This window comes from Dicentrarchus labrax, unplaced genomic scaffold, assembly GCF_905237075.1.
Source record: "Dicentrarchus labrax unplaced genomic scaffold, dlabrax2021, whole genome shotgun sequence".
Lineage (NCBI taxonomy): Eukaryota > Metazoa > Chordata > Actinopteri > Moronidae > Dicentrarchus > Dicentrarchus labrax.
In genome coordinates this window covers 20,170,458-20,184,418 of record NW_026136723.1, presented here as the reverse complement: position 1 = coordinate 20,184,418, position 13,961 = coordinate 20,170,458, and the positions used below count along the sequence as shown (strand labels likewise).

Sequence of the window (13,961 nt, the reverse complement as noted above, 5' to 3'; positions counted from 1 at the left end):
GGTCCATACATAATCTTTTTTCACTTTGTTTACATTCCTGCTCTTGCCTTTGTATGACTCAGACATGCTGATAGACAGCATGGTGGCATCAGGCCAGCTGAAGGATGATTTGCGTGCCAAGGTGCGGGAAGCCATGCTGAAGAAACACCACCACCAGAATGAAAGAAAGCTCAGCAATCGCATCCCTCTGGTGCGCTCCATTGCTGACATAGGCAAGAAACATTCTGACCCACTCTTGCTTGAAAGAAACGGTGAGATCCAACGCACTCGCATTTCTTTTTCCTCCATATTTTCCACCACTGGGGAGCTGTTCCTAAAAATCCACTGTTCAAATCCCTCAATGCCAGCGTAGAAGGTGGATGGTAAAAGTGAGTAAAAATCTAGAGAATGATCCATATTGAAGCAGTCAATCCCCTTAGTGAAAGAGAAATCTGGGTGCTAATGACTGTGCTAACCTGTATGGCTGGCCTGGCTTGGGGTTTGTATTAATGATTGTTTTCACTCCATAGGTTGACATTCAGGAAATATTGCTTTACCTGCAACTGAAGTCAGCATTGTGTTGTTGTTTTTTTTGACTGGGCATGCCCACAGTGGTGTTAATGTATGGTGTGCATACAGATCTTGGGTGTCAGCCTGAGGTTTTAAGAATGAAAGAAATAATCACATTCTCCACTTCTGTGCTTGTGGTTCTTGGGCTTGCATTTTCATATCATTACTCCTCAAGCACAAATGTGAAAGATCAAAAGTATATTTATGATATTGATGGTTGCTGATGGTAATAGTTGGGAGTGTGAAAGATGTGTGCCATGTGCCAAATGAGTATGTACTGTGTAGGATTTATGACTGGTCTGTTGTGGTAGAGCACCTATGCTTACAGTGCACATCGTGCTAACTCATCCTTTCCTGCATGCAAGCCTCTCAGAGTCTTGCTTTATCTCAGTCATGTTGTGTGATTGGTTTGTTTTGTTATGATTGAGACTGAGTTGTTTGGCCCTTGCGGACCCACCTACATGCCACTGAATCATTCTTTGTGTCTTCTGCACACAACCATGCTTTTCGCTCACGTTTATGCAAGCACGAATCTCTCTAACGACACCTCTACCACGCTCTTGCTGCCCACCCCTTCTGGCTGCATCTCCTCCAGATACCATCTCTGTGATGTACTCCTACTTCATATGGTTTTCCTCTCTGCTCCATCCCTTATTCCTTTTCCTCCTCCGTCTCCTTTCCCTCCTTTTATCTCTCCCTTCTTCTCTCCCTTTTTTGCCTTTGTCTCCTCTGTTAGGAGAGGGCCTGTCCTCTTCGCGTCTCTCTCTCCACAAGCCAGGGGCAGCTTCCTCTGTGTCCAACCTCTCCCAGAGACGAGAGTCCAGAGTCTCCATCCTGCTCAACCATCTCCTGCCCTCTTCTTCCTCCAACAGTGGGCACTCCCCAGGCCCCTCATCCCTCACCATCCCTCAAAATACCCCCGCTTCCTTCTGGTGCTCCTCCCAAAGCCCGACACGCACCCATGGTGCAGGCCTTGGCCCTCAAGGCATCCCTGAGGTGGTAGTGTCACCTCCCGATGATGATGATCCGCTGAACTCTGCAGAAGAAGAGGCAGCATCACCACAGCTCAGCCGACGAGCATCCTCGGCATCCCAGGGCCTCGAGCTGCTGCCCTTAGAAGGCAAATATCTGTGTAGCCTGCCAGTGTGAGTCACGGCTTGAACAGAGAACACTAGCACTAGCATGAAAGCTCTGCTCCTTGTAAACTTCCAACCCTCCAACCCTGCGGCCATCTCATCAATAACCCACAGCAAAGCTCACTCGCTAAGATGCTTTTTCCACTGTATTTATCCACAAAGTTTTTGACACTACTCACTATCACTTCTCAGCCACATGATTCTTGCTTTTCTCTCTTCTCTGTTTCTATCTATTCCACTGACCCATTCTTTCCTACTAATATCTCTGGTTCTTGCTGCAATCAGCAATCTGCTGTACACTTCTTTTTGCCATTCCAATTCTTCTTCTCTGCCTCCTTACACATTTTCAAGTCGTTCCACAGTCTTTATGCCTTGCTTGGTCCTGTCCTCCTTTACACCTCCTTCATTGTGTTTGCATGGCCTGTTTTGGTCTGTCTTTCTCCCATTCTGCATCATGTGTCCTGTGATGTTTACACCATGTTTAGCAATCAATCTCACTGTTCTCAGTCGAGGAGTTTCATGTAAGACTTGTTAGAAGGGATGTCTGTGTTTTTTTTTACTTTTTGCCACTGATCACACTTAATCTTGGGTATCTGCTAGTACTATTATATGTACCATGGATGTCACTGATACTTAAATACCAAGTTGATACCAAGATTTTAAAAACCTTACGGTATTCTACTACTTCGTTAGGCTATTTTATAACCTACTTTGTTTCTTAGTTATTAATATATATAAAATGGGCTGTACTAGTATTAGTATATTAGGTATAGAAAACATTAAGGAACAGCTTGGTTGTAGGAGTTTTGTTTTCTTAATTCAATGCAGAGCTCTTCACCTGTATTATTGAGGAAAATACAAGTATTGATGATATTTGAGATATGAGATATTAAATCCGGATCAGGGGCAAAAATAACTTGATTGGGACACAACCATGGTACCATTCCTAATATGTACAAGACAGCTACATTTTACAGTACAAACTTAACCTCAGGGAGGCCTACATATAATCAGTAAAGTCATTCCAGACAGTTTTACATCTTCACACAGAAAAGGTAACCTCCATCACTGCTTTTCTACTATGGTTACCTGCTTAACTAAAAGCAGTGTCCTTTCCTATAATGTCAACAGAGAGCAGTGTCAATATGAACCTGTTGTGACAAGAAGCTATGGACAAGATTTGCAGAGCATTTATATATATATATATATATATATATATATATATATATATATATATATAATATATATATATGCATTATATATATATATATATATATATGCATTTATATATATATATATATTTTATATATATATATATATATATATATATATATATATATGCATTATATAGCATATAACACAACATGAACATACAGAAGATACACTTTAAGGTGCAACCTAAAGCTGCTCTGGTTTTACTTGTACACACTCTCTGTAAGTGTGATTATCATTAATTGAAAGTGCTTACTGCTGTTTATTTTACCTGGTGCTCTGCTCACACAACATTGCATTAGGAATATGTTCCTTCTGTCAAGCAGTGTGCATTTGGGCCTTTTTCATAGATTGCATTTTCAAAGCAAATTTTTTTGTAACAATGAAAATAGATTGGGCTTTTAATCACTAATACCAATAAATGTAATAATAAGAAGCCTTGGTCCCAATTTTGCAGATAGGCGCGGGATATCCCCAGCTGTTAAGTCCTTACATCTTTGTTATGGTGTATTACGTAGAAACTGACATAATATGACCTAAATCCTTTCAGCTATAGTGTATTTGTGTCTGTGGTTTTGACCGCGGCCCCATTTGAGTACATGCAGATATCAATGTCATGCAACTTGTGCTTTTCCCATTGCATCATTTGGCACCCATGCTCTTCCTTCTCATCAATTCCTAAGTATAAACATTCTTTTACCCAATAGAGTAAGGGCAACGTGTGCCAGCAGCATGGCTAAATATAAGCCTGAGACCGGGGTGGGTGGTTTGGTACTGTGTGTACTATCATATTGGCACCTACAGTGACTTTTTGTTCTTCCTAAACCAAGCCATGTCAGTTTATTATTAGACTGTGTGCGTATGAGTGTGTGCGTCTGTGTTTGTCTCACTCCGGGAATGGCTCCATTTCAAAGTATGGGTCATTAGAACCAGCATTCACTTGGTGGGAGCTGAATCTGAAAGGTTGCCTTGGTCTTATTATAGCTGACAAGCTTCTGTAATTGTACCCCCTTCCAGGAAAATATACAGTATTTCCCAAGAAACCATCGTCCTGACATCAGTGTGTGGGTTACTATTCAGAGGGGGGTTTCGAGCCTTCATCATTACAGTTTAATAACACTGCAGGTTGTCAAAACTGCACTGTTGTACAGTGTTTGCTTAAAATAGCTAACCAGCTAACCATTATTGAACAGAGAGATGGTGTTAGACATTAAAATGCCCTTAATGTGCCATTTAGAGAAATTTGTCTGGATGCCAGTAATAGTTTGGCTCAAACATTAAGAACAAAATAATTATAGCAAACAATGCACTAATATATATGTTGCAGTTTTCTTTTTAAATGTACTGTAATGGTATTGAGTTGACCGCAGGCTTTTATACATATACGTGCCATAGACCCATTGAGTATGAAGTCATGGCTGAAATACCTGTACAGAGGGCATGCAGGGAATCACTGGTACACACGCTCCGTGTTATTCTGAGCCCTGCTTAAAAGCTTTTCAAATCTTAAGCATCTCTCCTTGTAATTTAGTGTCAACTGGGCTGCCGTTGGTCAGTTTTATTAAAACTGTTTTATTTTGATTTATTTATTTTTTTTAAATGGTTGTAGCTAGACAAGGTAACCTAGTGTCATTACATGGTCCATGTATGTATTTGACTGCTTGTAATCTGTGTGAGTCTTTGTACAGTATAATGTAAATTGACAGAATTGTAGGTTTACCAGCATTAGATCAAGCTCAATACACATGTACATCCATAGAGAAAATAGAAATGAATACCTTTTTTTTTTTTTTTTTATCCGATAAGTCCTAGTGGTAACAGCCCCACGTAAATCAGAAAATATATGTGTTACTGTTTTGCATATGAGTGAGATAGCACTGTGACGCCACTGTTTAAAAGGCTGGTATGGGGGAGCATTCCAGGGCTTAGCCTTCCTGAATGAAGTGTGTTGGCGGACGCAACCTAAGCTAATCCCTCCCTTATTCCAAGAGGCTTTGTTTGGTATGTGAGCAATCATGCTCCTGTTCAGCAGTCACAGCTACCCAGCATCCACTGGGGTTACTCCAGGGTACAGTTCAAGGGTATGGGTCGCTGGTCACACCACATGCAAAAGATGATGATGATAGAAATGGCACATCATTTTGATTCGGGATTAATTGTAGATAAGAATGTAGCATATTGCTTGAGCCTTTATAGATGTATTTTGTTGGATGTAGCCTGATGGCGAAATGAGAAATATGTTGATGTAGAGGAGAAAAGAGAGAAACCCTGGTAAAAGAAGTGTTACTTCAGAATTTCAGAGGATAGTATGCATAATGCTATCCTTTGATTCAAATCCATTGCTCCCCTCATTTCATTTCCCACTCTCATGTCACCTCAAGTGCTAGCGTTTCCTGTATCTGGTATGGCTCAAATCAAATATGCAATGTTAAAGTGTGCAGCCAATTATGCACAAAAAAACTGGAGCTTCAACACTTGAAGGTGCTGAAGTCTGAGGAAGGTGAACTGTCAGGCATATCAAACACATTCACTCACCTTCAGCTCAGAGCTGACATGAATTCAAGCTACGCAGGACTGACTTAAGCACCAGAGTAATGAGCTCAACAGACAGGGAGCAACAAGCAACAGTACTTTGTGAAATATATCATCATCCCTGTGGAGAGACATCACACTGTTGAAGCTCAGTACTAAATCAACATATCTTCCAAGTAATGGTTGTAGTGGTAGAAATCATTTCATTTGTAGCCAAAAATGTAAAATATTAAACCGCAAACCCAACTGTTAAACATTTTAGCTATAGCTACTAGCTATAGCTAATGTATATTCTCGGCTTGATCGCCTGTCTGTTGTAATTTAGTCTTTGTAGATCTATGTGAGCAACAGTGTGACTTCAGGATTTTGTGTCAGGTTTGTTTGCCAAGAGCTCACCTCTGATAAAAAAAATTGTAAAACATCTGTGAAATTGTTCGATGCTGCCATAAAGTAGCGGTCTATCTTAGATGAAAATACCTTGAACATTCTTTTCCCAGTTCTTCAAAATTTGAATCTGACTAAAGAGAAACGGAAGACAAATGGCATTTAATAATGATGTGACAAATGGCATTTTATGGTAAAACCACACTGAACTTCTCGACCAGTCTTTGCTACCCAAGTACTTACATGGTGTCCATCACTGCTCCTCTCTCCTGCCCTTCCTCTCCCCCTGTCCCTCTCAGGGCCACTGGTGTCTCCGAACTCTGTACCAAACAATCTAGATGGCAGCAAAGCAGTGGAGAGGAGGCCTTCCAAAGTAGGGGTCAGTAGAGAAAGCAGCAGTGTCGACTTCAGCAAGGTAACCTAACCACAGTACTGAGCACAGAAACAGTCCATCATGGTGGAATGGCCCATGAGTTCATCAGTGTCTTTTCTCAGTTTCTGGAATTTCACAGACATTTCAGTGGTCTGTGTTGAAAACTGCCCGTATCAGAGCCACCATCACATACCCATCAGCCCATTTTGTCTGGGTTCAGTTAGAGGCACCTTCAGTCATTGCTCCACCTGTAAAGGACTAAGAATTATCACCAAAGTAACAGACTTACAGAGTTATGTAACTCTGTTTAGTTTTGAAAATTCCTCCCTCGCATGGCCTCCATCCATCCATTTTGTAGTTCCTCGTCCATTAAATAAAATGGCAAGCCGCCATAAGTAGTTATCATTATAAAATCATCCATTATGACTGCCAAAAACTAAGGTGCAGTGTTTATATGAGTCACAGGATACAAAAGAGGGATGAAGGCACAGTCTTTTCTACACAGTGATAAATAAACTTTCCATGTTCAGTGCTGTATATTTAGCATTGCACAATTGCTTCCCAGCAATAGACAATCTTTGCTCAGTACCTTGTAGTTGGTAATGCTACTAACTCGCCCTGTCTTTCATTATCATAGCATGTAAACGACGTGCTGCCATCTTTTACATATACTTTACTTCTTCATTTCTGTTTGCATGTGTGTCTTTGTAAACTAGTTCTCCTATTTCTGGAAACTATCTCCTTTCTCTCTCTTTTTGTTTCTTTTAGTATTTGTCTGTGTATCTGATTCTTCAATTTCATTGGTTCCATTGGTTTCAGGTGGACATGAATTTCATGAAAAAGATTCCTCCAGGTGCTGAGGCATCCAATGTACTCGTGGGAGAAGTGGACTTCCTGGAGAAGCCCATAATTGCCTTTGTACGACTGTCCCCTGCAGTCCTTATCACAGGCCTCACAGAGGTGCCTGTGCCCACAAGGTACAATAGTTTGAAATTGATATTATGATGTTAAATAACAGTTGCAAACTCTGATAAGTTATTATTCTCTGGCAGCAATTTAAAGCAAACTGACAAAGTCATTTGCAAAAGTCCTTTTCACATGAGACTAATACAACCTGGGGATTTACTCTGGTTGTGAGTCAGTGACCCGTGTCTATAATCTGTCAAGTAATAAGACTAATTCTGCAATCTTAGTCTTGTTACTTAGACATGGGCAAGTAGTTCTGTGAAGCTCTAATGCTCATTACACACCAAAAACTAAATAATGGCTTTGAAAAAAAGGATGGACAACTTTGGTTTTCTTTTATACAAATACAGATTTTAGCACATAGTGAGGCAATTTCTTTTAGAGCATGCTGTACACATTTCTGGGGTTTCACTCTATTCTACTAATGAATGATGGTGGGAACATGATGTTAACAATGTAGGTATCAAAATATATGCAAAAATGCTTTACAAAAGTTTTATCAGGGACATTTGTATTAGAAGGATACATACAATTCATTTTGGGGGAAACAAGGAATGTGGATTTTACTGTTTACAAGAACACACAGGGTACCTCTAACTAAATACAGCTGTGATTAGTATTGAGGTTAGCGTTATTCATGGTCTGTTTCACGAGTATCTGTCTTGTTCAAAGGTTTCTGTTCCTGCTTTTGGGTCCTCATGGCAAAGGGCCCCAGTACCATGAGATTGGCAGATCGATGGCTACACTAATGACAGATGAGGTGAGTGAAAGAGATCTTTGACATTTCCTAAAACACGATCAAAAAATTCAGTTAGGATATTTTGGATTTAAGATGCATGATGGGCTGGTTATTTTGGATTAGTACACCAACCTCTCTTTGATTATATAGTGAATGTTCAGTATGTTGCTGTTGCTGTGAACAATTGAACATCGCATTGCATTACATTTAATAACTTCTAATATCATTATGCAGATCTTCCACGATGTGGCATACAAGGCCAAAGACCGAACGGATCTCCTCTCGGGGATAGATGAGTTCCTTGATCAAGTGACTGTCCTGCCTCCTGGAGAATGGGACCCCACAATCCGGATTGAGCCCCCCAAGAATGTCCCATCTCAGGTTAGGGATTCTGTCAATGATTATTTAATGTGTACTTGGTGAATAATGCACACAAAGTTGTGTTTTTGTTCAACGTAATCTATATTGTGTGTATGAAAATCACTTAAATTTCCATGTGCAACAAACATACTAAAATTTGCAAGGAAGGAGAGTTTACATACTGTCTGGTCTCACAAACTGTGACTTCACTGTCACTTTTCTCTATGTGTATTTTTATATGTGCATCTTCATACCACTATAATCACACTGAGGGTGCCCCCTTATGGATTTAAAGCCTCATGACAGCAAAGTAATTGAAATGCATGCAAGTATATTATATTTAAATGTCCTTTGACCTTCAGATGAAGAGGAAGAGACCATCCCAGCCCAACGGCACAGCGTCTCCAGCTGGAGAGCTGGAAAAGGAGGAGGACCATCATGCAGGGCCTGAGCTGCAGAGGACCGGGAGGTGAGATAAGCTCCTTTCCTTGGCTCGCCATTGACTTTAAATGCTTATTGGACCTTACTTGTTCCAGAAATCTATATTAATGTCACTTGTGTTAGCAAATATGTTGACAAAGAAATATTTGACAATTAAAGTGCGTCCTAGTCGAATTAACAACATCATTAGCAAGTAGGCATGTTTAATACATCATGTTGATTATGTTGAGACAAGTGCCTCTTGTTAACAAGAGCTGCAGGGGAAAACTCATTTGCAAAAGGACCATTTATTATTTCTAGACCCTTTAGTTAGAGAGATTTATTTGTCATAATAATGAGAATTTGCTTTCTGCAAATACTCTAAAATGAAGATGAGATTATTTACATGAAACAATTTTTATGCGTTTCCTGACATATCACTACCAATTGACTAAAATTAAAAAATGAATGAAATGTTAAATTTAATATACTCAAACCTACTACGTATGTGTTTTAGTAGACACATCTCTATTGTACTCTGTGAACCTCAGAAGCTGACATTTATGGATAACTCATGCTGGGTCTCTAGAGCCCAGGCCACACAGTGAGGAGAATGTGTTTATTTGAAACCTCAGACAGACACACACACTCTGCACACATACACATCAGTTGGGAGGCACTGTATTATTTACAGATTCACTCTACTTTTCACCGTTACTATAAAAGGCTCATGCTATGAGGGAGCGACTGGGGGGCAGAGGAGTGTACCGAAGTGCAAGAAGCTAATGTAAAGAAAGCTATCAGAAACAGGGGCTGTATAGAAAAGACAGCAGGGGGTGTGGAGGTAAGAAATAGAGGTTATTCCAGAGGTGTGGGGAAAAAGAAAATGAAAAAAGGCCTCACAGCAGAGCAATTGGACAGGTGTCAGAGAAAAGAGACGAAATACATGGTGAGAAATAAAATCCCTCAAAGGCAGAAAGAGGCGGAGAGAAGAAGGCTTGGTGGGTAGTCAGACATCCTGTACAATGTGTGCAAGAAGACAAATTCTGTCATCTAGGTTTTGAGGTTGGATGTTATAAAGATACACATTTGTGAGCTCATGACAATGCCTCAGCATTAACACTGGCAATGTTCAAGCAAGAAACAAAAAAACATAAAAGCACTTATTACCAATTAACTGTTATTGATGGATAGATAACTGCTTCCTATTAAAGGAGTTTATCTGAGTCTAAATTAATTGTGTTCATTAGACTTTCCCATTTCCCTTATTTAACTCACTGATGTATCATTAATTACTTTAATACGTACTTTAATATTATATAACAGTCACTGTTATATAATATTATCGTGCACTACTACTAGTAAATGCAAACATTATGAACTACCTCTCTCCTCTCGCAGGATATTCGGAGGACTGGTCCTGGACGTCAAGCGGAAGTTACCGTTCTACTGGAGTGACATCAGGGACTCCTTCAGTCTGCAGTGTCTGGCCTCCGTTCTTTTTCTCTACTGCGCCTGCATGTCTCCTGTCATCACCTTTGGAGGTCTGCTTGGGGAGGCAACAAAAGGCAACATAGTGAGTCTGAAAGCTTGGCACTTAAACGTCAGTACTTGTGCTTTTTGCATGAATCCAGTGGGAATCTTAACACCCAACCCCTGGTTGTGTACCACGTTGTACCAAATGAGATTTACAGAACCTAGTACGATTTTGCCATCATACAGGAGTTTATCAATAATTTTCATGACTCCTGGCACTTGGATGTTTTCTTGGTATTGTGACTGACAAGAATCTGCTAGCAAATTAAAGCAAAGACGTCATCTGATGTAACATAGTGTGTATATATAATAAATATTTCAATACAGAGAGACAAGTGAATGAAGTAAAGGTAATAAAGCCTGAAGGATATGGGATTTTCAAGACCAATACCTAGAGGGGAACAATTCACAGATGACAGATATTGGTGGCCTTTTCTATGTGGATTGTGCCCTGATTTTGCACTGATATGACTATGCAGAGATATTCAGAAGGCTGCTTTCTTTAAGAATATTTAAGTTAAGTATTCATTAACATGTTAAATAATTCAACATGTACTGAACACAGGCAGAGGAAGGCAGAGAGAGACCGCAGCTGAAGGGATAAAAATGCAAACATGCAGGTGTGTCGCTATGCTATTAGATAAATGTGACCAGCTGATGAGAACAGCTGATATCACAATTGACTGCCCCAGATAATGACAGCAAGGAAATATGCTTGAGCATGCGCGAGAGAAAAGAAATTAACTACCGGCCTATATGCAAAAGAATATTCTTCCTGACTGAACTTTCACTAGTTTCCCTCAACCAATGTGTGCAACAACAATGCTTTCTTACACTGTGACATTTAACATTTACCCATGTTTATGTACAAATATTCAGTTCATGGTACAGTATAAGTTAAATGCAGATGTGATGATCTGCATACAGCCTATCCCAGTCATAACCATTGCTAGTGTTTCTCAAGGAAGAAACTTCACTATTTCATCCTGTTATTATAGCAGGTCAATTAGTGTGTCAAGAAAAGTCACCATCCCATTACATACTCATTTGTGTGGACGTCTTTCACTGTGAGGTCCTTTTTCACTATCCAAAATAAGATATGAATATTCAACCTCCCATGCTCTTTTTATTGCTTTCTCTCACCCTCTCTCTGTTTACATCTCCTTTTTACCCAGGACACTGTTGGCATAGGTACAGTCTGTCTGCTGGTGTGTGTGATGCGTCTGAGTAAACTCAGCAGGCCGGGGATAAACAGAAACATGACTTCGGACAAGTCAGCAGGGTGGAAAGAATGTCTGTTTAATCAAAACTCTCTGTGTTCTGGTTGGGGATCTCTTCTTCACCTCTGTTTTTCTCCTTCAGGCTTTCCCCCTCTATCCTCCTTTGTGTGGTTTCACCTCCTCCATCTGCCCTTCTTTGTCCCTCACGCCCTCCCTTTCCTCTGTGTCTACAGAGTGCCATAGAGTCTCTATTTGGGGCCTCACTGACAGGCGTGGCATACTCCCTCTTCGCAGGCCAGCCCCTCACTATTCTCGGCAGCACAGGCCCTGTTTTAGTGTTTGAGAAAATCCTCTTCAAATTCTGCAGGTAAGCTTAAGCAAGTACCGTTTTTGCTGTGATATGATGATATAGTCAAAATACTAATGGGACTAAATGGTCTGTATAGAACACAACATTTTGTTTTATGTGGATTCCAATAGCCTAATGAGCACTAATAACGTGCATGTGGATACCTGTATCCATTCTCCACATAACCTTTGTCAATCATTCTCAGTGACTACGGCCTCTCCTACCTGTCGCTGCGGACCAGCATTGGTCTGTGGACAGCCTTCCTGTGTCTGGTCCTGGTGGCCACAGATGCTAGCTCCCTGGTCTGCTATATCACCCGATTTACAGAGGAGGCCTTCGCTGCCCTCATCTGCATCATCTTCATCTACGAGGCTCTAGAGAAGCTCTTTCACCTGGGAGAACACTACCCTGTCAACATGCACAACAACTTGGACAATCTTACCCTGTATTCGTGAGTACAAAGATTTAGGTTACTTTTATGTTAAAGTGGACTAACTAACTAAAGTAATCATCTTGTCGATTTACAACCACTTCAGCTAATTAGTTACAAAAGCCAAGGTGAACCATCTCCAGAAACTGTGGTTTTGTGTGATTTCAGAACTGTTTCTGTATACAGTTTAATTATTTTATTATTATTTTAGTATTACTTTAAATCTATTAAATAATTCTTCAGAGACAAAATATTTTAATTAAAAAAATAATAATTTGAACAGATAATGATCACTGTATTCTGAGTTAGAGCTAACATGTTCCTTCTTTAGGGCACTCTTCAGGTTAGAATGTCAAGTATTACATAAAGTAGTGTATAATCAACATAAATAGTATCCCATTAAGTACACAAAGCTCTTGTTGCTGAAAACTGTAATTGTAGTTGCTTGAGCTGTTCAGTAAACATCTTTCCCAGAACTGAAATGAAAATTACCCCTTTGCAAAATAACATATTTAAAAACAACTGATGCCAACAGATTTCCTGCACCCCGTGGTTTTAATTAACTTTAAAATGGACCCAACTCGTTTCTGCCTAAGATAAGCATACATACTTTGCTTAGAATGTATTCTCTTGTCCCCAGGTGTCAATGCTCTCCGCCATTCAATGCCTCGGATAATCTTGTGCAGGACTGGAACCAGACAGGATACAGCCCAGACTCTATCCCTTGGAGCAGCCTCAATGTTTCAGTGAGAGCGGCACACAGTAATCTCCAGTGTGATATGTGGGAATCACACCCACACTTGCATGTGTAGGATGTGTTGAGCAAACACAAATCATTAGCCAGCTTTGTGCATACATTGTTGGCACTCACACAAACTAACTAAATTCATACAGATGCAACTATTTCTACCACAGCTATAACCATGACTGTGTTGCCAAAAACCTGCTCACCAATATTACTGTCAGTTCTGGAACAACATGTCAAAATTTGTATTACAATTATAGCCTAATACTATTTTCTCTCTAGATGTGTAAGAGTCTCCATGGGGAATTCCTGGGTCCTGCCTGCGGTCACCATGGGCCCTACATCCCAGATGTTCTCTTCTGGTCCATTATCCTCTTCTTCACCACCTTCTTCCTATCCGCCTTCCTTAAGCAGTTCAAGACGGAGAGATATTTTCCCACCAAGGTGAGATGTTTGCTAGATTTGATGTGCACTCTTGTTCTACTACTGTTAACACCACTTACCCAAAACCTTCAACCAGCATAAAGTAAAGTAATACTTTATATTACTACTTAAAATTAAAGTGAAATGTCAATAAATTCATTTATGAACAGGGTGTTTTTTCTTTGTCTTTGTGCACAATCTAGCTCAAAGCTTCTCACACTATGTAAATGTTTACGTTGCTTCAGTCATTAGTATGCAGATCTTCATGCATCCTCCCACACAGTACCAGCTGTCTGTTATCACTTGGTGTTCTGTGTAGGCAGGTGCTGGTGTTACCTGAATTGTTATGCTTTTACTGTTGACACAAATGTAATTATTACTGTGGTGGATCTGCAACAGTGACCTGAAGTAAAAGACTGGTTGCATTTGAGCAGCTTTTATTTAGTGTAAAGACAAAGGTGTGTGTCTGTGTCTGTGTCTGTGTCTGTGTGTCTGTGTCTCTGTCTGTCTATGTGTGTGTCTGTCTATGTGTGTCTGTGTAACAGACATGCACAGTCAGCTGCCTAAATAACTGAATATAATTGTTT

At 40.2% G+C, this 13,961-nt stretch overlaps 1 protein-coding gene across 9 annotated transcripts in view; it reads left to right on the top strand.

Annotated features, from left to right (window-relative positions):
* Window positions 1–13,961, top strand: part of LOC127358465 (sodium bicarbonate cotransporter 3) — a 44,252-nt gene that overhangs the window by 22,234 nt on the left and 8,057 nt on the right. For 4 of the 9 annotated variants that reach the window (XM_051391587.1, XM_051391583.1, XM_051391584.1 and 1 more), the window contains exons 6-17: window positions 63–251; window positions 1,286–1,669; window positions 6,113–6,228; window positions 7,006–7,163; window positions 7,825–7,912; window positions 8,126–8,272; window positions 8,614–8,720; window positions 10,073–10,247; window positions 11,661–11,794; window positions 11,982–12,227; window positions 12,847–12,952; window positions 13,234–13,395. In XM_051391587.1, the coding sequence (XP_051247547.1) occupies window positions 63–251; window positions 1,286–1,669; window positions 6,113–6,228; window positions 7,006–7,163; window positions 7,825–7,912; window positions 8,126–8,272; window positions 8,614–8,720; window positions 10,073–10,247; window positions 11,661–11,794; window positions 11,982–12,227; window positions 12,847–12,952; window positions 13,234–13,395 (2,012 nt within the window). The remainder of the gene's footprint in view (window positions 1–62; window positions 252–1,285; window positions 1,670–6,112; window positions 6,229–7,005; window positions 7,164–7,824; window positions 7,913–8,125; window positions 8,273–8,613; window positions 8,721–10,072; window positions 10,248–11,660; window positions 11,795–11,981; window positions 12,228–12,846; window positions 12,953–13,233; window positions 13,396–13,961) is intronic. The other 5 variants (XM_051391585.1, XM_051391590.1, XM_051391586.1 and 2 more) reach the window with 4 other exon arrangements.